The sequence below is a fragment of the Alligator mississippiensis genome, chromosome 1 (genome assembly GCF_030867095.1).
Source record: "Alligator mississippiensis isolate rAllMis1 chromosome 1, rAllMis1, whole genome shotgun sequence".
Classification (NCBI taxonomy): Eukaryota; Metazoa; Chordata; order Crocodylia; family Alligatoridae; genus Alligator; species Alligator mississippiensis.
Window position 1 is genome coordinate 192,853,022 of NC_081824.1, and position 26,671 is coordinate 192,879,692.

The 26,671-nt window shown below is 41.7% G+C and overlaps 1 protein-coding gene across 1 annotated transcript in view; it reads left to right on the forward strand.

Moving 5' to 3' along the window:
- The window catches only part of PKDCC (protein kinase domain containing, cytoplasmic), a 47,120-nt gene that overhangs the window by 16,452 nt on the left and 3,997 nt on the right, over positions 1 to 26,671 (forward strand). The window contains exons 3-6 of the mRNA XM_019483011.2: positions 931 to 1,202; positions 4,905 to 4,984; positions 5,993 to 6,100; positions 22,245 to 22,418. Of these exons, the coding sequence (XP_019338556.2) occupies positions 931 to 1,202; positions 4,905 to 4,984; positions 5,993 to 6,100; positions 22,245 to 22,418 (634 nt within the window). The remainder of the gene's footprint in view (positions 1 to 930; positions 1,203 to 4,904; positions 4,985 to 5,992; positions 6,101 to 22,244; positions 22,419 to 26,671) is intronic.

The window sequence follows — 26,671 nt, forward strand, 5'->3', positions numbered from 1 at the left end:
CCCAACCTCTGCTTTCTTCTGAAGTATGCATATAAGTACTCCCCTGTGTATATTATTTATGTCCCTAGACTGAATTTTGATTTGATTTCTTTAATACAAGAGGCTTCAACAGCCCTTTTATTAAACCCTGCCCCAAGCATATATGTAAACAAAACAAGCTTCCTCGACTGTAATATACCTGCTGTTAATTTAATACATGGACCAAGCATGCAAATATTTCACTATGTACATATTAATATTTGTTTTGTGTTAATAAGATACACAATTATTTAAAGGCATATTGTCCAGGCGTTAGGTAAATGAACGGAAAGCTGTACCTCAGTAAGATCGAAAGGGCTGAGTCCAAGACCGGAAGGGCAAAGTCTGTATCATTTTGCATGCAGTGGTCTCAGTCTTGCAATCTGATCTGCCTAGGCAGGCTGCTTGCACCTGTGCGGAGCCTCACTTGCTTGAAAGGAATCCTGCGCAGACATAAGGGTTTATCTACATGGCTAGGCTCTGATCTTGCAAAGACTTATGTATTTGCTTAATCATATTCATTGTTAGTAGTTCAGTTAATGTTAATGGTACTACTTTAAGTACATGAATTTAAGCTTGTAACTCTTTTAGGGGATCAGTGTCTCTTGTCACATTTTGTTAAAAACAAATATTTTCATTTCCACTGAGACTTGAGAGACTGATGCTTTTTTTGGGTCTTATTAAACTACAACCCTATAGTAATGATGTGAAAAAAAATTGGTAAAGAAGCTTCTAAGATTGTTTTGATCAACTGTGTAAATACAAAGTAAATTTTAGGTAGTTGGTTTAATTTTGATGATAAATCAGCTGATACTTGGTTGTTTATGCATGTTACTTAATTTCAGCAGCTGCATTTTTATGTTTTGTTCAAAGGAAAAAACCCTTAAAAGATGCCTATACTTTACATTTCAGATATGTCTCAGCTTGGTTCGTCTTTTGCATTATTTGGCTCACTCGCCTCTTGGCTCTGTGACGTTGTTGGATTTTCGACCTCGACAGTTTGTGATTGTAGATGGAGAGCTTAAAGTGACAGATCTGGATGATGCTAGCATTGAAGAAAGCTCTTGTACCAGTAACAATGACTGTTTCATGGAGTTCCCAGCAAGAAATTTCACTCTTCCCTGTTCTGTTGAGGCCCGGTGTCAAAATATGAATGAAAAGAGGAATCTTTACAATGCATACAGGTATATTGTTTGTTATCTTACAGAAGTAAATACAGTTTGACAAAACATGCTGTGTAATCATTTACAGCCACTGTAGACCTTGGAAACATGTTGGATCAGGCTCTGTTAGACTAATTATAAACACATTTCATTTAATGAAAGCACTCACCATTTAATATAGCATTTTTAATCTTTAATTTTTAATAGCATTAATAATTGTTTAATGTTATAAAAATAATTCTCACAAGACTTTTGAGATGCAAGTCTTACCACTTTTGTACATGTGGCACAAATGAGGTAGAAGTTTGAGGTGACTTCAGGAATATTTTAAAACTAACTAGCTCTACCCTTCAGTTCTTTCCCTGCTGTTTTCTTCTTTGCGTCTTCCTGGAACAACCTGACCTATTTTTGGGTAGCAAGGTTTGTCTTCCTTCATGTGTTAACCCTGTCCACCTCTAGGTGCCCCACACTGAGGTCTGCATCCATAGTTTATGGTCCATGGCATGCACATCATTTATGGGTAGGACAATGGACTTATGAATGGTTAGTCAGAACTCTGAAGAAAGTGTCTAACTTAAATGTCCACCTTTAAAATTTTATTTCTTAAATTTTGTTCAGGCTTACAACTGAGTAGCTTTACATGCCTGATTTGCATCTATGGTCTTGGCTTATTCCTTACTTTAAGTGCTGTACTCATTCTGGGGACTACATTCTGGTTCCCCAGGATGTTTATAATTAGCTTTCAAGAGATTGGGAATTGAGTCTTACTGCACTGCTCCTTGTTGTGCCGTGACTTGATGTTGAAGGGCACTGGTGAGGCACGGGGCCCTGTTGCCTGCTTCAGATAGGAAGATAGAAAATCTCAGGGAGATGGTGTGATCATGTGCCCTTTTCTTAGTCTTTCCTTTCAAGTATGCCATTCTCTGTCTGCCAGACCACAGCTAGAAGAGTCTTCTCCAGTGAGGTCTTCTGCTTTTCTCCTAATGTGCTTGCCAGCATATGTGTTACATTAGCTGACCACACTGAAATGGATTCTACCACATGACTGCCACGTGCTTTTGCGCAACACAGTTTTTAGCGTGTCCTGCAAAATTTTCCATTTCCATCTGCTTGGATTAAAGATATTGCTTAGCTAGCTGTTTTCTGGTTAGAACCATTTTGCTGGTCTGGTCAGAAAAAAACTAATGGGCAACTGTGCATCTTAGTTATAGATTTAAATGGGGATACACCCATGATTCAGTGGTCTTGCAGGGTGGTTACTGGTCTTATTGAAGAAGGCAGTCTTTTCCTATCACAGTTAATATTTGGGAGAGTGCTTCTGAACTATTTTGTGTGCTCATCAGTTTGTGTTTTTGGTCCCCATTCTTACTTATTATTAAGCCACAGACTTTGGCTTGACAGCAGACTCACAACATACCAGGCTACAACTATCCTTTTATGAATCTCTGTGTCATCATTCGGCAAAGATAAAGTCTGAGTCCATTTGATGTGGACAATTAGGTTTTCAAGTTTCCTTACTCCCTTGCCATTCAGTCATCGTGATGGCAGATGAATGGTTGTATTACTTTCTCAAAGCATGGGAAAAGGATCCTATGATCTATTACCTCGTGTTCTTAAGCAGTAGTACATCCATGAACTGCATGTATCTTCAGGAGTTTTGAAATTTACTAGGCAGTCATGGGAAATACCAGCTTTCTTCTCAAAATGAATGATTACAACAGAGAAAATATTGCAAAAAAAAAAAAACCCTGGCAAGTTTTGGAGTGCCTTTTTTTTTTTAAGTTTTTAAAAATTACCTTTGCATCTCTCTCTTGTTTTTTCTTTTTCAAGGTGCAGACCCTTAACAATGTTGGCAATTAAGCACTGGAACAATTTACCAAGACTTGTGATAGATTATCCATCACTGGCCATTCTTAAATCAAGGCTTTTTTTCTACAAATGTGTTCTGATTCTAACAGGAATTGATCTAGGGAAGACCTGCTGTGTGTATTATGCAGAGGGGCAGACTAGATGAAACCACTGATTCCTTTTAGCTTCATCACATGTTTCACAAGCATTCTTTTGATCAGGTTTTACTGACACCAATGTATGTGAATATCAAAGTTGGACATGTGGGTGTTCATACCAGAGATATTTGCTTAGTCACCCGACTGAGGAACAGAACCTATGCTAGGTGACTTTCTTGTCCAACTGCAACTTCCTAATAGAAAAGAAGTAAGCAATGGCTATTGAATTCTTGCAGAAAGCTGTTCAGGAGCAATCTCCATAGGCCAAAAGTGTTTCAGTTCACCAGAAAAATAATTAGTTTCAAGTGTTCATGCTCATTTTTACAATCATATTTATATACATCCCTGAAAAAAATCTGTATAATAATCCTACATGGTGATGTAAATATTCATTTGGAAAGCAGAACTTAAAATCTTTGGGAAATGTATAAAGTGGAATATCTCAGTTGAGCTGGCTATAATACAGAATCCTGTGATTGACATTTTCCCATCAATAACCTAATTTTTTTAATTTTATGCTTATGTAAGACGTGCTTTATTCTCTCAAATGAGTATGATTCACTACAGTTTCTGTTTAACAATGTGGTCTCTGTATGTGAAAAAAGGTTTTACTTTACTTTACAGGTTAGATATAAAACAGAGCAACTGAAAGTCAAATTTCCTATTTGTGTTACCATTCTGCTCATAACCTAGTATTTATGTCTGATATTTTTGTTTAGAGTACCAAATTCTGAACTGTTCATCTTATCTAAACTTCCTAGTAAAACTAAGTTTGCAGAGGTTAGTAAGAGTCACTTTGTAGTAGGCATTTAAAGTGGCCTTGTAAAATTGTGTGTACCTTAAATGACAGATAAAAACAAGCTGATTTAACTTTCGTAATTCATTTTTTTTTTTTTCAACTGAGTCCAGGTTTCAAAATTATAGGAAATGCCACATTTTTGTAAGTACATCAACTTCTGTTTCTAGTTAGATTTTCCCATTGCACTTAGCATAGCTGATCTTCAGAACAATGACAATTAGGTAGTTATTTTAAGCTTGTGAGAAATTAAGAAACTGTAGAACCCACTTCATTTTTTTCTGCTTTAACTTTCATGCTCATGAAAAACAAAGGAACTACCTGAATGACTAACAGTTTTTCGTAGCAGGGAATGCATCAAGAACATTATGAATGCACATAAATTATATCCACACCAGGGAAATATTGAAGACATCCTGAATTATGATGGATTCACAACAATAGAATGAAGGATTTTTCTTGACCATTAATTTTAAGGCCCATGAAAACTGTAAAAATAAAAGTAAATAACTGATGAAATGAAAGGAGCCTAAATCAGACTTGTGCGTTTTTTTACAGTTTGAAAAAAACAAGACTTCTGAGTTTCACAGTGTCCCTTTAATAAAGTTTGTCTAGGCACGGACAGCTTTGCAAATAGTCACAATCCATGGGGCTTCACAGCAAATTTCTGTGTTAATGGAACATTTACAGGTAGTTACAAGGCAGCCTTGTATATTGAAGTGTAGTATGTGTATGCCAGACAGCTGTGTGAAGTGTGTGCATAGCTCCAGCTATATATTTATTTGATTAAGGAATATGATTATATTTCCTGAATGGGTTAGTGGCTTATATACTATTGGAATTTTATTCTTTATGTTGTTCAGTGGTTACTAGGCTCTTGCAAACTTTTATTTTTCAATCTGGGTTACTTTGCCACTGCAGGTTTTTTTTTACGTATCTTCTGCCGCACAGTGCTCCATCTTCATTGAGACCATTATTGGATGTGATAGTCAATGCTACAGGTAATCACACTGTAAATATACAATACTGCCACATTTCTCCCTCTCATATATTACTGTGATATTGAATACTTGTGTGTTAGGAGAGAGTTACATTTACTTTCACTGCTATACATCCAGATCCTGCTCTCACTTAAAATGAAATTCATCCTTGTACAAAGGAGCAAAGAGAGGCTCCATACACCATTTATATCCTTATTTTGAGGCCTTCAGTAGGACTTTAAGCAACACATACTTTGCCTTGACACCTCAGCACAGGGATGACTTTCACAATGGATGGGTGAAGTACCCATTGCAATTCAGTAGAAGTGGGATGAAAGTAGGATTTGAGATGAATTTTAGGCCCCTCTATCAGAATATCAGGAGGAATGATCCAGGCCACAGGCTGAAATTCATCCCAGTCCAAAGAGACCCCACGAAGTCCCATGCCAAAAGCTTAATTGATGGACCATCAGTTAGAGGAATTTGAGTCTTAGAGACCAATATTTTGCATGCGTTTGCCTATGATTTTGGAGATGCCTTTGTGCTTCATAATCAAGAGCAGACCTTAAAATTAGCTTAGAGATTCATCGTTGCATGACTTTGGGGGAACAGTGTCTTAACTTTTCCTTACCTGTACTCTTGGACTCATGCCTGAAAGCATTTTTTCCTGCTTTCTATTACATACATGTTGTGGGAAGGCTAAGGATGCCATACTATAAATGATTTCAAAGGAAATCACTGGAGAAGAATATTCCTCTCCTGTGTGTGCCCCATTCTATTGTATTCAGACAGTGTCTCAGTATACTAGTTGCTCAGTTTTTGACATGCAGGGTCATGACGTGGCTCTTCTTGCATGTGTAAATTCAATTTGGCAGGCACTTACAATGCCTAATGTGTCCACATCACAATACCATTATCATATGATATGGCATAACTAAATCCTAATGGCTTGTAACTTATTGTTGCCTAACTCCTATTTACTGTAAAGGAAGCTGTTTGTCTAAATCACTGCTTTCTGTACTTTTAAAGGAGAACTTCATTGGGGAATAGATGAAACACTTGCTCAGCTAGAAAGAGTTTTATATTTATACAAGAGTGGCAAGTATCTACAGAATGCTACACGGACACCAAAAGCTGGTAAGTTACTCTCTTTCAGAATGTACCGTTACAGGTTCCCCTTTACCTTTGTTGCCAGTTGTGGGAGGGAGCAAAAACAAGCAAAAGAGGATCTAAGGGCCCTTGAAGTAATGCAGGTTTACACTTTCTACTCGCTGATTTCTAAACGCCTGGTTAGAGTTCTGCAGGTATGAAAGGGATGCTGCAAGGCAGGGAGGTGCTAAGATTGGTGAAAGACTGCTCCCACTGAGAACCTCAAACTTGTGGAAAATTTGAACTATGAACTTTTGCTAAAATGTGGATCCTGTCCAAATATTTGTCTACTCTCAGGATATTGAAACCTTCATGAGCTGGAGTTGTGGGGCAGGTTAGAACAGGGAACCCATGAAGAAGGAAACAGTTTATCGCAACAATAATACCCTTACCCTCCATGTGTCTCTTGAGACTCATAGAACTTCCTTGCATATGCTGTAGCATTTGTAGTTTAGAAAGATTAAACCTCCTATCTGCTTCTCAGGGGGAAATCATTGCATCCACTGACCTCTGGCAGTGATAGGGCAAAAAAAATGTAGGAGTTAAGAGAAGGCTGCAGAAAGGCTTCTGTCTCCTCTTATCTGACAAAAATGGCTTCAACAATACCACAAATATGGACAGGACTTTTCAAACACATAGGGCATACAGGAATACATGCTCTGCCTCAAAGAACACTTCATAGAATATCACATTTTGAAAGGAAGTAATATATGTTCTTTTTATGTCAAACAACAAATAGGGGCACGAGTTTGTGTAGCTCTTTTTTTCTTAAGAGCAGGTCAAACAAACACTTGCCTGCAACAGTTTAAATGGGGATGATCCTGCCTTGAGCAGGGGTTGGACTAGAATACCTCTTGAGGTTCTTTCAAGCCCTATTTTTCTATGATTTTGTGCATGTGTACATGTGTGTATGCACACAACATGAGATTGTTGATATGAGCTGCTAGAGGTTGATAAAAAAGATGGTTTTGCTGCTAATGCATGACAATGGGGGAGAGAGAGAGAGAGGTGACTAAAAGAATAAGAATATTAGAATAGAGCATTTGAAGATGTCAGTAATGCCTTCTTTTTTGTGACAGAGATTCGTGAGTCAAATTAATTTCTGGTGTAAATCTGTGAGCTGCAATGAGCTCTGAGGCCATGGGTGAAATTTGGCCCTCTGATCTCAAATAATTCAATATTTAATTGGTTGTGAATTTGTCAGGAAAATTGTTGCAGGTGTTCGTTTAATGTTCTCATTTTCAGATTTTCATCATCACCTTTGTTGAGTGATGCCTGTCAACACAGTAAAATTATTTTCAGCAGTATAATCAATAGTACAAACATATCCTTTGTTGAGGAAGTGCCAGGAAGGCTGTAGTTTTCTGCGATGCTGTCTGATTCTAGATTTAACTGTTATGACAGGACAGTATGATGTCTTATTTATCTTGTTTATAATGTATCACAGTGAGAAATAGCCAAGACGACAATAGTAAATTGAACAATGTTCCACTGATGGGGAACAGAGCTTTATCCATTTCAGGCATCTAAGTTAAGTATATGTTATTTTGTTGGTTTAGTTCCATATGTTTCTGTATAATACAGCTGAGATTCTGCTGTCTTTACTTCAAGTCAGGCAATACCTTTCTTTGCAAGTAGCCCTATTAAATTTTATGAGACTGTTCATGGAGCTAGATGCAATTCAGCAGAAGGAAGGGAGTAAAAAATGTCCTCTGTAGCTTCAACTAAGTAATGTGAATGTAATTTTATGCAACTAAATACTTATTTTAAGAGCCTGAATATTATACATATACAAATATTATATATTATATTATTATATTAAATATTATATATAATTATTTGACACAGGAGGGATTTTAGCCAGTGCTAGTCAAGAGAAATACAACATCCTCCCAGGAATTGCTTGTAAATGAAGGTTTGCCACAGTGGGCAAATTTTCAAATTTAGATGCCCTGACTTAAAAAGTATGGGCATGTTTGTCATTTGCACAGAGACCACTTTACACCTCTATAAAAGCAACTTTCCAGTGGGTGTAGATATAATTTATTCCTAATTCAAGTATCCTTTACCTTACTAGAGGAGTGTAAGGTGGTCTTAGGTGGAAAAGGCCTATACATTCGCTCATATGATTTCTGTTCCACATGGATCCTCCCTTGAATTGATTTTAATGCTTCTTTGAAGTAATTATTCACTTTTTAAACCTTCCATCTGATTTGTACTCACCAAAGGAGAAATCCCATTGGTAGAATTGAGCTGCAAAGAAAGGCAGTAGCAGTAGTGGAATGGGTCTGGAGGAGGTCCCCTCCTTTGGAGAAGCTCTTGATATTGGTTCAGCATAGGGTACCGTGAAACAAATAGTTACGTGGATGCAGTGAACTCAGTTACACATGCAAGTTGTGTGGGTGTGGGGCTGCTATGCACACCGTACCACTCGATTTGCTGCTGCTGCAGCCATGGTTGCTATTATGCCCCTAAGTATTATCCTTGTCTAGACAGCCCAAGATGGATTTCACCTCCATAAGCTCTGCCCCTACATTACATAGTGGGTTTTTTTTCTGGCCAAACTCAAATCCTGTTGGCAAAGCTTTGAGGGCAGGTAAAATTTGGATGAAATCTACACTCAAAACTGCCATGGAGTTCTTTCTACTGGTAAAGTAATACCACCTCTCTAAGGAAAAAGAAGACTTCTGTTGTCACCCATTACGTAGCAGCCAGTGGAGGAAGACATACCCTGCCAGCTGCTAGGTTGAGCCATCTAGAGCCAACAGAAACCCTTCCATGCAATCATGGTCTGAAGGCTTCCTTGTAGTGGCTGTGGTTTGCTGTCAGAACACCTGGTGATAGAACTAGCCTAGCATTGACAAGACCTAATCCCTTGCACTTCTGTTACAAAAGCTTTGTTTTTATTGTGGATGAAGTAAATATCACCGTTAAACCCACACCTCCAAATGTTGTCATCAGGAAGACAGCAGCAAAGTACATTGTGTGCCTCTCTCAAGGCATGGAAAAAATATTTGTTATGTTGAATATTGCTTAATTTTTTGTCTGGTTCTACAATGTAGCATGAGGTTGAGGGAACTCTTTCAACTCCTGAGCCAGAATAGGTTAAATCTAGTGATTAGGATTGGGTTTTGAGGCCAAATAAAAGCTGGGATTTGGTTTTAGATTCAAGTGTGCTAAAATCTTGCAAACCGATATCACTAGATTTCAGTCTAAATGGTGGAACATCAGTGGCAGATAGCAGAAATCTTGATAGATCCAATCTTGAATAATGGTTATCTCAACAGGTTAGCTGTTTAAGTGGAGTTATCTCCATTTTTAGATGAAATCACAAGCAAAACAAACACCTCTCCTCCCCAAAAGCCTGTTACCTTGAGTTTCTAGTTGTGCCTGAAAAAAAACCCCTAAAATATTTACATATGATCCATGCTAAAATTAAGACCACAGAGCAGCAGTTCAAATCTAGGAATTAGAAGGCAGTATTACTTCTTTGTTTTTAAAAAAGAACAAATTAGAAGTTTCAGGTAGTGGTGCTTTGGAATTTGATTTAGTTCTAGAAATTATGATTTGTATATCATCTTGACCAGAGTCTTATAAATCCTTGCTAGAGGGGGAAAAAAAAGAGACGGTAATCTTAGGAAAGTGATTTAAGATAAAAATCCCTAAAGTAAAACCTATCATGGAAGTCTGTTATCTCTCTGAATTTATTATTTTTAAGGGAAGAGGCTCTTCCTAAGAACATACTGAAGTGGGAAAGGTGATATTGGCAGTCAGTAGGAAAGTGACGCTATGAAAGTTCCTGTCAATCCCTGCTTTCCGTAAATAAAGTTTAACAAGATGAAACCATGGTCATGTTACAGAAGGACGTGGGTCTTAAGCTTTTACTCTGTTTCAGCTGTAAAACATTTTATAGTGTTGTAAATTATATTATACTCTGGACTTTGGTTTAGTAACTTAGAAACAAAGTGGAGAAGCAGGAGACATTCAATAGCCATGTATGTTTTCTGTAATCATAAATCACACCATTGTTAATATTGGTGTAGGAACATTGTGGTGTTTAGAATGGCACTGTATTCAAATACTGTTATATTTAATGTGTCTTTTGTTTAAGGTTTTCAACATAATGTGAATTAAAATGAAAACCATATCTTCTCTTGTGAGGCTTTCATCTAAAATGATGGTATCGTTGCTGTATTGAATTCAAAATACCATGTAAACCTATTGAACTTCCTGGGTGAAATCATGTCTCCATTTAAGTCAATAACATGAAGTACCTTTGACTTCCAAAAAGTTATGCTAGTTTACACCATCTGGGAGTCTAGCTCTTGAGTTTCAATTTAAAAAAAAGCCTTTCAGTTCATTCAGAATTTCATGAAGTAAACTATATAGTTAGTAAATCCTATAGCCCTGTTACTCATTAAAGCAAATAGATGACCCATTATAAGGCCTTGAGGGGTACACGGAAAGAAAGGCATAATTAATAGAAATAAGAACTGTTGTTACTTGAAAGAAGCAAGTGCGTTTACAAACCTCAAGAGACAGAATGCTAGAGTGTAAATTAAGAGTCACCATCTTTCATTGTCCTTTGACATTTTGGTGGGATTGTGCTATGAGTAAACATTTACAGTACAAGCGTTTTGAAAAAAAAGTATTTTACAGGTTTGCTATAGTAATATGCTTGAGAAATTGTAAATCTGGTCAAGAAACTTTAACATGCATATGTTTGGGGGGGGGAGGGAGGGGATAGAGAGGTGCTGAAGGGCAGTAAAAGATTATTTTAGGAAGCTTGTGTAGCCCATATTAGGGTGAGCCACTAGGACTATAAATACATGTTTTGTTGAAGGTACTTAAAGACTTGAGCTGTGAATATTCTACAAACAATCCCCTTGCAAATGTCCACTGAGATTCTACAATGAATTTGCTTTGGTCAGGCTCAGGCCTGTCTTGAGCTTCTTTGCTATAAACGTCTATATCAGGGGTGTCAAACATTCAGCCTGCAGGCTGGATCCATCCCACTGAACCATTGCATCTGGACCACCAGTAGTCTGGTAGGCTACTGGAAGTGCACACCCTCAGTTCTGCTTTGCAATACACCACTGGCACTGTCAATTGGGCAGAGTTCCACATGCTGGGCAGTGGTGTGGATCTGGAGGTATGTGGCTGCATGGGGCATCATTTGGCTGACAGCATGGAGCTGGGGGCTGTTGCTCACAGGCATTTCCATGTCTGTACCACCACCTGAATGTGGCTCCATGCAGGTGCCTGGCCAGAGCTCTGCAGCACCATGTACCCCTGGTTCCAAACTGCTTCAATATGGCTCTGTGTAGCTACACATCCCTGGATCTACAGTGCTACCTGAATGTGGCTCCCTGGATCTGCCCCTAACAGTCTGGATCCAGTGCAGAAGGAACCCTTATGGTCCATATCTGGCCTTAGGTAAGTTTGACACCCCTGATACAGATGGACTAGATGACCTCATGATGTCCCTTCCAGCCCTACTTTCCTATGATCTAGAGCCAGGATGTGTGAGTCTTCTTCAGGATGTGTGACAGAAATAGCAGTTTAAAGGAAGTTTCCCCTACCCAGTACTGATGCAAAGGCCTTGTATGCCAACAGTTCATTTATTCTTTTCACTTTAGGGAGCACAAGGCCTGTTTGCTTTTAAACTGGTCTGCGAAGCAGGATGCTGTAAATGGGGGGAGGGGAATGGTCTGGCCCCACTGTTATTGATATATGGTGTAGGGAGAGTTTATTCAGTGGGAATGACAATTATAGACCCATCCTAGTGCATGGAACAGGGATGAAAGAGATTGCTTCCCTTCACCAAGAGCTGGCAGAAGCCTCAGTGGGGCGTAGTTCTGACTTCGTTGCACATAAACGTAATGGTATCACTCAGAGGGTAAGTGCAGACATTACACTTAGATTCACCTAACTGTGGTTAGATTGATCTAAGTGCTGATCTGTGCAGACATTCGGGGAGGTTAGACTGGGCAAAAAATGGCTGGATTGATCTAATTTAGTTCAGATGAAGAGGTGAACTCAGATTAGGAATGGGTTAGCTCGATTGACCAAATGTCTGAATGCATTCAGAGAGCAGCTCCAGGGCTGGGAAAGCCCAATGACTCATTGCAGCCCTGGGACTGCATTTTTCCTACCCTTCCAACTCTGACCAGGCTATTTTTGGCCCCTCTTGCCCCCCCAACCCTCCCATCCCTGGACAGACAACTCCCCTCCCCTGTGTTCTGAAGAACTCTGGGGTTCTGTGGTAGATAGTCAGAGGTTCCACAAAGAGACTGGGGGTGATAGTGGAGTGGGCTGGGAGGTAGTGCACTGCCATTACCAGGCCCAGTTGCCTAGGTCTGGGTCAGCTTACATGGCCTGTGGAACCAGGGAGGGGTTCTGGAGCCAAAGAAGTGATACAAAAAGTTCTGTGACTTTAGGAAGTTTGAAAACCACTGCTATAGATGATGAACAAGCCGGGAAAGAACAGTGCTAACTCTACATGGTTAACTGGAGTAGAATGTAACACAATGTCTAATGTATTTGTACCGCAGTAACACCAACAGGCCCAACTGAAATTGTTGTAAAGTCAAAATAAGATCAAGTCTTTGCTCTGAAGAACTCGCTATGTAAATAGACAGGGCAGTCAAAAGTGAAGAGCAAACAGAGAAAAAGGAAGTGGTTCTACAGAAAACCTTTCTAGACTCAAGACACCCCTTGGAAAATGCTAGCTTTTAGTTCTTACTTGGGTTTTGACTACAGATAATTTAATAGAGTAATTTTTCTGTTGCAAAGAAAGACTACAACAGGTCAGAATGTTTGGCATCTCTGGATTTCTATTTGAAATCTCTGGGTTCATCTTGTAGGGCTGTGCAAAGCTTCAGTCCCTGATTTGATTCAGTGGAGATTTGGCCCAATTCGGTGGCCAAATCTCCAAATCCGAATGGAATCAGAGGACCCTTTAATCTCTCTGAATTTAATTGGAACCCTCCAAATTGATTCAGAGAGATTCAGAAAGATTCGGCGACTTGGACATAGACACAGCTTTAAATGTTTTTTCTACATACCTCTAGGTACCAGGTGGCTTGTGAATGCTGTGATGGTGGGGCACATGGACCCAGAAGTGGACCAGAAGCACTTCTGGTCCACTTCTGGTCTGCTGGGAGCATGCTGGGCCCCACCCTGGCTTGGCAACTGGTGCCTCCTTGGTCTGTGGGGGCACCCAGGGTCCTCCTGTGGCCAATTGCCAAGCCAGGGAGGCGTGGGGGGGGGGGTGGAGCGGGGCAGTGTGCTCCCCAGTGGACCCGGAAATGGACTGGAAGTACTTCTGGTCCACTTCTGGGATCACCGGCCAGCATGTGGAGGCCCCCCGCCCCCACACACTCCTGTGGGATACTGCATTTGCCCCAGCATCACAGCGATCACAAGCTGCGCTGGTACCTCAAGGTATGTAGAAAAAACTTTTTAAGCTGTGTCTATATCTGAATCGCTGATTCTTTGAATCAGCTTCGAATCTTCAGATTCAGCAGAATTGAATCAGGGACAGTGATCCAAATCAACTAATCGAATCACTGGCCTTAATTCGGGCCAAATCTGAATTCGAATCAAATAGGGTCCACTTCGCAGGGCCCACCTTGCACACCCCTACCATCTTATGAATCATGTTGCATTCCTAATAGTTTAACATTGTGTGGCACCCTTGAAAAGATCTCAAGGCACCCCAGGGTGCCACAGCACCCTGCTTGAGAATCACTGGTCTAACTCATGATCCCATAGCAGTTACTGGCAATGTTCTACCCCAGGCCTTTTCCACCTGATCCCACTGTCTGTCCTAATGACTGTAGCATTTTAGGGGGGGAGGCAGATCTGGTTGCAAGTAGAGAAAAATTCAATACACCGGACATGTATTTTCTCTAACATGCTAATGTTTTGTTGCTGTCATGGGCATGTAGCAAAAAGTAGCTCTGTAGGATTCAGACCTATATTGACTTGGTCTAAGAGCATTATATATGTGGCCTTCTTTCTGAAAGGATTTTAAATCCTGGGTATGAAACGAGGTAGACATTTAAAAACTAAAATGACGCACACTGAAAGTCATGTGAAGGAAGTGTGTTTTCTATTATTTAGAGTCTTATTCTAACAGGGAAATCAAAGGAACATGTTGCAGAGCATACTATTATTGAGACTAGCAGAATTGGGCCCTCTCTGTTTAACTACTAGCAAGTCAACAGGGTGGGGCGGGGGGGAATACCTAGAATAAATTGTCAGTTTTATGTTGTCATTACCGTGGAGGAGGTAGGGAATAGGGAAATGGAGTAGCATGATTACTTTCTCAAGGATGCACATTATTGCAGCTGTGTCACTGACCCATGGTGTATTGGCAGGTGATAACTAGAAAAGAAAACTGGGCACTTTTCCAACTGGTAGCTGTAGTTGGTAGTAAAAATGCAATCTGGCTGCTGTGGCTGAAACAAATGGTCATTAGGACTGATTAAAGTCAGATTTAGGGTGATTCAAGCAAGTTAAAGGGGAAAACCACAGCCTGTTTCAAATAGTTTATAATGTACTCCTGGAGTTGTTTATATTAATGAATCTGGTAGAGTGAAAATTGGCATGTTTATGAGATTAGAGCCAGCATTGGGCCAACACAGGTGATTTTTACTCAACTAATTTAAAGTTATTTTTTTAAGCGTTGCTCTTTTATTTTACTTAATTGATGTATGATTCCATAGTGTGAAGCAAATTGAATTCTGATTTTAAATAAATCTCTTTTTTAAATTTACCTCATGTAACATGGCATGTTCTCAAGACAAGGCCATAGCCCCAGGGGCATCTGCTCCTGGTAGTGATCTGCATTACATCACTGTAAAAAGTAGGGTAAGTCACTGAAACAAAGAGGCTTGATTCTACACACTGGCTTTGCAGGAATTACTTATATCTAATGCTGGTTTTGATTTTTTGTTTTTTAATAAGAAAAAAAATTCATTGGAAAATACATATTCATTGTGTGTGTCTACATGAGACACTACATCGCCGCAGCTACTGCACTGTAGTTCATTGCTATGGTGATGTAGCACCGCTGGACACAAACCATGATGGTGATGCTACTGTGCAGCAGCAGCTAAAAATAGCTGTGTGGTGACAGGACTGCGCAGTAACAATAACGCAGTCCACTGTGCATGTAGACGCACTCATTGAAAACAACACTTTTTCACAGGAAAGTGCTGGTTTCCACAACTGTCCCATTTTGAAATATTTGGGGAAAAAGTTTCAAAATAAACAATTTTGACTGAAATTATTATTTTTTTATTTCAAAATATATTAACCTACAGGGCTTTTTTTTAAATAAAAAGATTGAAATGAAACTTTCTGAAATGGTCAAAATGATATCTGATTTGACCAGAATTACTGTATTTCTGAATTCTGTTCCACAAACATTTTTGAGATTTCAAATTTTTGTCATCTTTCAGGATGGGGACATTTTTTGTGCGACATGAAAAATAAGTTCCTAGTTCTGTTTGCAACAGTAGGAATGGAGAATCAGAGATTAAACTGCTCCAGACCCTAGAGATTAAGACCTAGGGATTAAACTGCTGTAAAACTGGAATAAGTGACATAAAAAATAGACTTTGTATAGTTAATTTTTATTAGCTTTAATCCTTAGAAAAATAGGGACAAGTAAACAAGGATTAATTTTGCTCATAACTTTGCTAAGCAGTTATTGTTAATGCCTTATAATTCTGTTATCTATTCTTGACATTACAGTGATAGACTTTACATACGCTATGTCAGACTGTGTGCATGTATGTGAAAGTGTAAATTTATTGCTGCATTTATAGTATTAGGCAAGTATTTATTGGTTTTAAACACCATTAGTCTGGAAATCGACCAGAACTTTGACCTTTTTATGATGTGATTTACTGCTGTGAGCCTTCAAATTCCATGGACTCCATTTAAGCAAGTTTCAGGTTTTGGCAAGACAAAAACCTGAGATATAGATGTCTTTAAACCAATGGAGTTTCTAAATTGAATAAGTATATTAAACCATAGTGACCAAGATGAACATTTAAAAGCTGTATGAGAAACACACTAGACTTTCTAAATCGCTTACACAGCAGGTAAAAAGTCTTGATGTGGTCATTACAAATCTCATTCAAATTTCTTCTAGATTCATATAGTGGGGTGAATATAAGTGAGCTATGTAACATTTTTATATTGCTCTGTCCTACACAGTGCAGCCTAAAGTCGGTGAATTACATAAACATAAAAAGCAAGAAGATGGAAAGCATGTGTTTGAAAAGTTACTCTTCAGTGGGTAGTTATGTTTCAGAATAATGTCTTATCTCAGACTGAGCAAACTTTGAATAGCAGAGGAATAATCTCTCTGACCCTCTATATTAGCCTAACAATTTTCAGCATTTTGGTTCAGCATATATGTTAGATATGCCCCAGTATAAACATTCAAATATCTGCTTCCCTTTTGGAGCCTGGTCATATATCTATCACTGTTATCAGAAGACATTTTAATAAAATTTAAATGAGTGTAGTTGCTGTCAAATAGTGAACCCTCCTTCCACTATCAGCTGCTTAGGTAAGTAAAGTGTGCTTGTGTAAACATTCATATTGAATGAATCCAGTGAGATAACTTGTGGAAGTAAGAGCTAGAGAGAGATTACTCATGGAAATCATGGTTCCTTGCTTTGGAGTTTGCTTCCAGTGATATGTTACTTCATAATGGAAATCTCAAAAATGTGAAATTATCATAGTCTGAGACAAGGTAAATTTTTGAAAAATATGGGTTTCTCAGACAAGTATTTGCTTGTGTGATGAGTTTAGTGGGTTATTTTTTTTTAAACTAAGCTGAAGTGTGAGCAGTTTGAAGGCAATTCCCATAATCCAAAAAATACATAGGCTCCAGGGGGAGGGTGCCTCCTGGTACTCCCTCTTTGGGGGGCAAAGCTAATAAATGGTCACACCATTTTAATGGGGTACAGCATACATGTTCCCTTGCAATGCTGGGAAGTCCAGCTGACTGGAAACTCTGTATGTGAATGCAAGCATGCATGCATGCACTTGTGCCTGTATGTGTGCAGGGGCAGATCCAGGGGGCGGTTCAGTGGTGTGGCTGCACCCCTTTCTGACCATGCAGCAGGAACAGCAGCTGGGGATTTTTTTAAATCTGTGGAGAAGGGAAGAGTTCCCTCCCCACTTTCCCTCTATGCTCTGCAGTTTGTCCCTTCCCTTCATCTCCTGTCCCATTCAAGTTTGGCTCAAAGCTGGGCTCAGCCCATGATAGTGGCAGCAAGTGAGGGGGTTCCCCCTCTCTGTCTGTTCCCCCAGGTAGACTGGAAGAAGGTATGGGGAGAGGGAACGTGTCTACCTGCTGCTGCCACTGCTGCCACTGCCTCTGGGCCCCTGTGTGGCCTGGCTAGAGAAGCTGTGGAGCTCCCCTTGCTCCTGGAACAGTGGGGACGGTGGCAGTGGCAGGTTGCGGGGAGAGAAGAGGAGTGGAGTGGAGGAGGTGTGCCTTTGAGCAGGAAGGGAAAGGGGGATGCAGGATTTTTACCTGCTTTGGGGACTTAAAAATGTCCCTGACTGCTGCTCCTGTGACACAGTCTGCCTGCCCTGGTTGGAGGAGGGGAAAGAGGCTGGGAGCAGAGGGTGTCATCCCTCTTGCACCCCACTTTGTGAAGCCCTGGATCCACTTCTCTGTTTGGGGAGGGGGGATGCTTGCTTTGCACTCCTGGCTGCCATCTTTCTGGTCAGACAGTTCCGGGGGAAGGAAACTTCTGTCAGTAGTTCCTAAGTACAAGGATATGATTCTGGGCTTCCCTTTCATGGATCACGTAATTAGGAAGAGAGACTCCTTTCCTTCTTCTTTCCCACATGGCCATGTAAGGCAGAGGCACAGTTGGATCTTAGTGAGCAGTTTAGCCCCACACATCTTTTTTTAAAATAACAGTATTTAAAAAAAAAAAAGCACGATTAAAGGAAAAATGTAGTCAGGTTTATTATGCTGGCAGTATGGAGAAAAGTGGTATATGGAAAAGGAAGCCAGGGAGTGTCTGATGTGGCTATTCCTTCCTGTATTGCCATATGGTCCTAGCTTTAACGGCAAAGCCAACTGGCATTTCCTCTTACACTGGGAGGTCTAATCATGTTCCCATTGCTGTTGACTTCAGTGGGAGCGGAAGAGGACCTGTAAAGGTCTGAGTTTCATGTGAAGTCCAGCTGTGGGACTGGGCACTGCAATGGCCAAAACTTGTAATAATTTTTAAGAAAGAAAGTGCCAATCTCTTTAGGTTGTGCAGGTGTAGTGTGACAGACTCGGTATGTTGGCACAGTTAATTTCTTTTCATTTCAAAGGATAAGCCAGAGAGTGGAAACGGAACTGCAGAGAATCCTCACTGAGTTTCCATTAACGTTTCTTTCCTCGCTAGGCAGGATAAAAAGAGAGACCAAACCCCAGATCTGTACACATTCTTCAGTCTGTCAATTTGGAGCATCTTCTAGTACCACCTGCTTGCAGGCCATGTGCCACCACACTTTCTTCTGGCCTTCTATGGCTCTATCTCTGTTGCCACTAGCAGCGTGCTCAAAATGCTTAGGAATTTCCCAGACATGGAATGATATTAGCTCTTTTCTGTGTAGCTTGCATTATTGTTTATGAAACACGTTATGTTATATTGTTTAAATTTGTACAGAGAGCTGTTATGAGAGGAAAGCCTACTGCACTTGCACTTTTGCAACCCAAATCTTTTCTCACACAGAGGATAGGTGAGCTTTGTGTATGCCAGTAAGCTTGGCCATACTCTGATGATAACAACTCCTCTTCTTTTCTTGTTGACAAGGGATAAATCCCATTTAAAAAAAGGCTTTAGTAGCCTTTCAAAGTGTCTCAGTAAATGCCTCACTTTAGACGTTGCCTGCCTATTTTTTAAGTGCCTACACCAAGAGGGCAATTCAATATGTTGTAAGTGCCTAGGGTCCCATACAGTCAGTGGAAGGATTCTGGAGATGCCCATGAGTGATGTATGTTAAGCCACCTGGGTACTCTGCAGTGAGAATGGGAAGCAGTAGGCATCACCAAAGGGCAATTTAGGAAATCTAGAAGTACCAAAAGGTAGCCAGTAGGACTCACTAAAGCACCAGGCTGTGTCAGAAGTCCCACCCCTCTCGGGAGTCTAGATGCCCAATTCATGTTAAGCATTAGACATTTCTGTTCCTTTGCAAATTACACTATCTCATCTCTCCTCTGAGATAGCCAAGGAAGAGGCAGTGCCATTTACACCTCAGCCAGTAGCTTAGTGTTTAGAACATTTGTAGAGAAGTGGGAGAGCTGGATACATCCCAGGAGATGTGCCCTAACCAGCAGGCTAAATCAGGATAGCTAGGTGAGGGTACTGTCCATTCCTTCTGTTGAAGTGAACCCCAAAAGAACAAGATTCATTGGATCAGAAGGGGAGGAATTAACAGGGAGCCTCTCTCTAGCTTAGTGGATATGGTGTTTCCTGAGAGGGGGGAGTCCTGGGCTTTAGGCTCTGCTGTCAGACTTATTTTTGATTGTTAACTAATGTCTGTAAAATGCATACTCTACCCACTAGGCATTTTGGAAACTTCCATAATGAAGTAAAATATCCCTAGAAGCAAACTCTACTAGACAGTACAGGGAGACTCCCTCTTGGTTTCTTCCAGGGCTGTTTATGTATTGGTGTTAGACAGGGACCTCCAGGGAGTTAGGTGGAGTTTAGCTGCCTCTCACCAACTATTTGGCTTCTAATGGAGCTTATGCAGGAGTTGGGCACTATTGTGGTTTAAGCATTCTACCTGTATTGCTCAGGATCCCTAATGCAGATGCCTTGGGAACCATATAGCCAAAAGATGTAGGCATTTAATTAATTCCATAATGAGGCTGCTGGTAGAGGGCCTTTTTGAATCGCTCTGGTACATAGGTACTTGAACTCTACCTAAGTCCCATATGCATCTTTGAATCCTGCTCTGAGTCTCATTGAAAATCCATAAATATTGAAACATTTACCTTTCGTAAAGGGATAGATCCTCATCTCATATAAATCACTATTGTTCTTTTGAAGTCAATGTATGCCAGCTGAGGATTGCAATGGAGGAAAAGATGTTAAAGATGAAACAATGTACTATGTAGTGGGAATAGTTTTAAAAACACATTTGCCTGCAGGAGAGTTTTAACAGTAAAATGCAGCTTAATAGGTAGGTTACTCTGAGAGAGATTTTGTACTGCATAGTGAAAATACATCATGTGATGTTGAGGCTGCTCTGCTAAGTACTCTGACTTACTGAAAATTGACGTAATGCCAAGGCCTGCTAAGGCCTGACCTTAGATGTCATAGTCAGGAGCTTGGCAAACATTTCCTTCAAGGGCTCAGGGCTCAATCCGTGCTCACACTTCAGAACATCTATGGTAGATGCTCTTTTTCTTCCATTAGTAACAAGCATCTTTAGTGCACAGTTTTCATTTCTATTCAGTATTGGGTCTGATTTCATTTTTGCCTTCCTCCTTCCATAGTCAGGTCAGTACAAGGGGGATTATAAATAAAATAAAATGCTGAGTCAGAATGAACCCTTTCTATATCTACTGTGGGTTTTATTTCCATGGGTATAAATGTCTGAGTGCATGAGCTAAACAGCAACAGTGAATTGGCCCCCTTGTTCATCTTGCTTACACATATACTCCCACTGACCTTAGGCTTGCCCACCCTTAGCACTCTCCATCCAGTAGCTCTTTAGTTCTTTCTAAATAATTCTATCTCTAATATAGGATATAACAATATAGCATGAAGGAGGTATGGAAATGGACTGCACGTTATTTGTCCGACAAATCTGTAGCAGCTTTTTAAGGAGCAATGTCATCTCTTGGCAGTAAAATGAGTATTTGTGATATGAATTTGATTCTTTGCATTTGCCGTAGCAAAAATTGGTCCTGAAAATGAATGAGAGTTCTGCCAATGACAAAATGATTGTATTCTTTCTTTGCTTTTTGTTTGTGGATTTGTGTTATGACAGTTATTATGAAACAAATGAGAAAAGTAAGTTTTCAGGTAAATGGTGAAAAATGTATGTTAGACAATGGATAACTCTTTTATGAATCAAACCATTGGTTGTTATGTATATACTAAACATGAAAGAGGAAACACCCATTAAATAAAAAGCATCCTGATAACTCAGTGTCTGAAACATTAGCAAGTTGAAACCTTGCAGCGTGAGACAAAACTGAACTATCTAAAGAACAGGTTTTGAAGCATGTAGCTACAGTTTCCTTAATGCATGCAGTTAGAATTGCTATAGTGTTTTGTCTTTTGGGGTTTTCTTGACTGACAATTTGTGTGTCTGGGAGCTAAGTAGAAATATTTGTAAATGATTAGTTTAATTTTGCTGATGCATTCATTAGAGAAGCCCAAAAACAGCTCGGAAACTGAGAGGAACTGTGAACAGAGAACAAGAAAGAGCTCATAAAGGCAAGTGAGACTGAATGGCAGCCAAGGGAGCTGTGCAGTAATCCACAGGGCAATGCAGAGGAGCTGGGCAAGAACCAAACTGACATGCTTCATGTCTTTTTTTTTTTCTCTCAGAGGCCCATCAAGCAACTCCCCTTTTGTGCTAATCTGAGCAAGAAGAAAAAGTTTGCTTAATTAAAAGCCTGTCTTTTCTTCATGTTCTAAAGAAGCTGGAGCAAAATAGCATGCTCTTCTAACTGAGAGGGTGGGCCGGGAACGCCTCATCAGGTCTCACCCTGACAATCCTGTTCAGTGTTAAGAACGAGGACAGTGAGTCATTTCATTCAAGTGGATGCTGTTTATTCAATGGGACATTCTTCCTGTAAAACTCCAAATCAAATCAAAGCCTTGCCTCAACAGTAGGGAGGGCAGAAGCATTCTGTGCACAGACTGTTTATTTCTGGGCTTGATTCTCAAAATGAAAAATAAAAGCAGCTTGAGGGGCAAGCAACAATTTTATCAAGCCAGGAACAAAATGAGGCTGATGCATCTTACTGAATGACCCTTCTAAATGGTGTCCTTGCCTGATGCAACCTGCCTATCAAAATTGTACCTCTTTACTATAGCTTTCCAAATGATCATTTTGCTCTGGATAATTGCAGAGTACAAACGGGTACCTGATGCTACTATTCCTGATGAGAACTACAGGTGCTGGCCATCTTACCATCACAAGGGCTGTCTCCTCTCTGTATTTGACATCACTGAAGCCATTGAGATCTGCGAGAGTTACTCCCAGTGCAGAGCTTTCGTCTTGACTAATCAGACAACGTGGACAGGTAACAGACCTTTTTAATACAATCTAATGTAAGGGCGGGTAAAATACAGCCCACAGGCCAAATATGGCCCAGTGGCAAAAGCAGCTGGCTTCAGCACATGGAGCTTTCCTATGGGGGCGCACAAGTGTGGGAGTTGCATGTGCTCGTCATTGTGATATGCAGTGCTGGCTGGAGCCCCGAGTGCCTCTGCCTGCTGCTGCTGCCGCCATTGCCTGCGGGGTCTGCATGCCAGGGGGGCCGAGGGGCCCCCCCCCCACCCTTTCTCACATCCCACAAATGCCACATAGGCACACCCTGCCCCTACAACCCCCACACATATACACCCCCCAGTATACCCTGTCTTCCCCAACACACACAGCCATACCCCCACACACCCCTCCCACACCCTATCATACACACACACACGCACCATCGTATGCATACACACACACACACACACACCAGACAATGTACAAGACTAAGACTTTGTTTCTGAGTTATTATGCAATGCCCTCTATATGCAGTACACAAACACAAATCATGACAAAAATATTTTTTGTAATAAAATTAAAATGCTACAGTCAGCATTTGACTTCTAGTGTATGATTTGGTTTTTTTCCTGGTTCTAAGATGGCAACCCCCCTCCCAAATGGAGTATTTTCGGGGGGCAGTGGGAGGGACTTCTGGTGGCTAAAGTCTGTGTTTAGGGGGCGGGACTTCTGGTCCTAAGAAGGTGACCAGGGGGCGGGGTACCTGTCAAGGTGTGGGGCTACCTTTGAGGTTTTCATAAGCTCACCAAACCTTGTTAAGCAGCCCTCAAGCCAAAATGATTGCTTGCCCCTGATCTAATGAATGTGCTACACTGGTACAGGTTCATGAAAGGATAGGAGCTAGATAGGAGAAGCCACACTTTAGGCCAAGCAGGGGTTGGGCTGAGCTGTCCTTCCCATGAGCTTTGTGAAGGGGGAGTCTATGCACAGACTTAGGGACCAGGGCTGGGGCAGTTCTGTGCTAATTGCCTGTGTGCGCACTTGTGAAAAATGAAAGGTAAACCAAAATAAATCACCCTTCTTTCACTGAGAATTAAGCTAATCACGATTTAGTTGTCATTTTCCATGAGGTGACAGCGTGTAAACAAGCAGTTTACCATGAGAAGTAAAGTCCCATTCTTTTTTGCCTCATGGTAAATCCATACCCTCAGAATATCCTGCTGTGTAGGGATCCATTGGGGGCAGCTGGGCAAGGATCACAGGTTACCTTCATAGTCAGATTTTGTCCCCAAATTTTACTATTGAATACAACAAAAACAGCTGTGGGAGTTCAATCTGACTCGCATAGTTAAATTAGCAGGATTTGGCTCAGTAGGTTCTCCCACACCTTCCCTAAACTGCAGTCCTTCAGTTGACAGATATGTCATGAGCACTGATGGGGGTGCTGTACTGTTCTCAGGTGGGGACATGCTGGACCTGGATGAGTCTGAGGGCCATAGGAATGGTTTAAAACATAAGAGAAGTAGAAGTGTCTTCAGCAGGGATCCTGGTTTTCTCTGTTTAAAAATCACAAATTTGCTGATAAAAAAAATTACAAATGCTTTGATTAAAACCCCCAAAATAAGCATTTTTCCATGATTAAAATGAAATGCCACTAATATACAATTTTAAAACAATTTGGAAGCCTACTAGTGCCTCAGTCACTATAATAAAATAATATAATAAAATGATATAAAATAATATAATAAAATAAACTCTAAATACCTTTACATTTTGGTGTTTGATTTTTAGGGTTTTTATCATGGAACACCAGAGCTCTGCCCCCTTTTGCTCTCCAGGATATGGGTCCAGCTGCAGTTGTCCTTACCCACTGCTTTGTGGAGCCGAGCAGCCTTGATATGCCAATGCCCTGCCCGTGCCATTGCTCTTTGCTCCTAACCCACAGCCACCTCCACCAACCCTGCTGGTGCCCCCCACTTCTGACCCACAACCCCCTATCCCTGCAGCCCTGTCAGAGCTATGGGGCCAGGGACCCAGGTCCACAGCTCCCTGCCACCCTCAGCAGTGCCCAAGCCCTGGCTGCCACCCGCGGGAGGTGGTGGTTGCTGTGGTGGAGTGGAGCACAGAGGATGGAGCACGGCTTTCTCTCTCCCATGGGTGGCACAGGTGGCGTGCAGCCCATGGTGGGAGGAGGGGACAGATACAAGCTGCCTGCTGTGAGCTTGGGGCTCCCCACCTGGCTGCCCTCCCCCCCAGGGCCATCACAGCCCAGCAGGTGAGACCCAGCATGGCAAGGTAGAGTGGGACTGGGCAGGGAAGCTTGGTGGCACCACTGTGACTCCTGCACTGCCACGGTGAGGTGCCCCCTGCCCACCCAGCAGCAGTGGGGATGACAGTGCAGAGTTGTGCCCCTTGCTACTGCCGGGGGGTGGGGAGAGAGTGCCTCATTATGGCAGCATGGGGCCTACAGCAGTAGCGCTGAGCTTCCCTGCCCCTCTCTGCTTTGCTGTGCCAGGTCCTCCCCACGGGGCCACGGAGGCCCTGGGGGGAGGGCAGCTGGGCAGGGAGCTTGAGCCGGCAGAGGGCATCCCACACCTCCCCCTGCCCCATGCACAAATCTGGGGGGCATGTGTCTCCGTGTCCCTACCAGGAGTGCATGCAGCAGCGAGGAGCCAGCTCCCATTCCCAGGGCAAGCCACGCTCCGCTCCATCCCACTCCCCACCTAGGCCCTGCAGCTGCGCATTCCAGTCCCAAACACCACGCACCACCTGGGCTGGGCAGCACCCGCAGCCTCAGCCCTGCCGAACTCCCTTCGTTCCTCCCTGTGGGGGCCCCAATTTCCGCCCTCCCCACCCCCCCTCCAACCTCTGCCACCAGACTTACCTGCAGGGAGCTGCTCTCCAGGCTGCCTGGTGGCTATGTGCACATGTATGAATACACATGCACATGGCACCCCCTGCCTGACCGCCTTCCTTCCACTCCCCCAGCCCCTTACAGCCTGGAACTCTGCCAGCCTGCAAGGGGAAACCCACTATTTCCCATGTTTTTCTCCTTTAAAGGAGAAAATCTGGGTTTTACTGCGTTTTCCCATGGCGAATGGAAAACTTGGATCCCTGGTCCTCAGTGTTATTCAGGGACACAGAAGACCTTTTTAGAAGAAAATCTCAGCACAAACTGAGGATGTTTATTGGCATGTTTTGTTAATCTCGTGTCTAACAGAATATTGCCGGTACATATAAATAAAAGATTGGGATCCCCATCCTTAGCTGCTGTAAATCAGTGTAGGTCTACTGATATCTGTCAACCAGTGCCAGGTTATCTCAGATGAAGATCTGGCCCGAGCTTTTTATTACTAAACCAGATTAATGCCTTTTGCGACCCCAGGGAATATGTGGTAATCTGATAAACTAAACCGTTACAAGTGGCTGTGATAAAGTAGCTGCATTTTCAAAATAGTTTAAAAGAGCTGAGTTCTACAGAGCTCAACAGAAGGAACACTATGTTCCCCCCTGATGTATATACTAAGGCTGGATTGCCCAGCTGCTAGATTTCACTGCAATGATGCTCTGTGAGGAAGCACAAGGTGGTTCAGGATGTAGCTCAGAGATGAAGATATTCACCTGTGGGAGAGGACTCCTGCTTCCTGCATTTTAGTTAGTGACTTTTTCATGTAAAATGTATGAGCTGTCCTGAGAGCAGGGACTAGGACTTTGGACTCCTGTCTCCCAGGTGAATGCCCTTATCACTGGGCTTACAGGGTATTTCTATACCATGTCCCTAATGTTCTCAGAGTAATGCTTCTGAGCATGACTCGCCCACCTGCTTCTTCTTGCATGCACCAAGCCCCTAGTGAAAGTGGATGTGACTACTGTGTTTCATCCTGAAAGTTGTTGCTGCTGGTGTGTCTCAGGTGTAGTCCAAGTATGCTTACTAGATCAGGCCCTGTAGGAGACTCAGGTAGGGGAATGCTTAATTTGTGAATCCAAATACGCTTAGGGCTGAGATGGTCACCAAGTCTCTCAGCTTAGCCAAGATGGTAGCACCTCTTGGCACATGCAGCAGCAGAACTATAGGTGCCCAAATAACTACTGATGAAAGTCACCAGAGCAGTCAGGAGAAGCCTGCTTCATAACTTAGACACCTACGCTGCTTACAGATGCTGGGTGGGGGGGAACAAATGGCACTTTAAGCTTGGTGTTCCCCCACACCAAATGCAGTGCATGCCTAGAAGAGGCATTGCATTATTTGGATCCAGCTCACCCAAAGTCTGTATAGATCAGGTG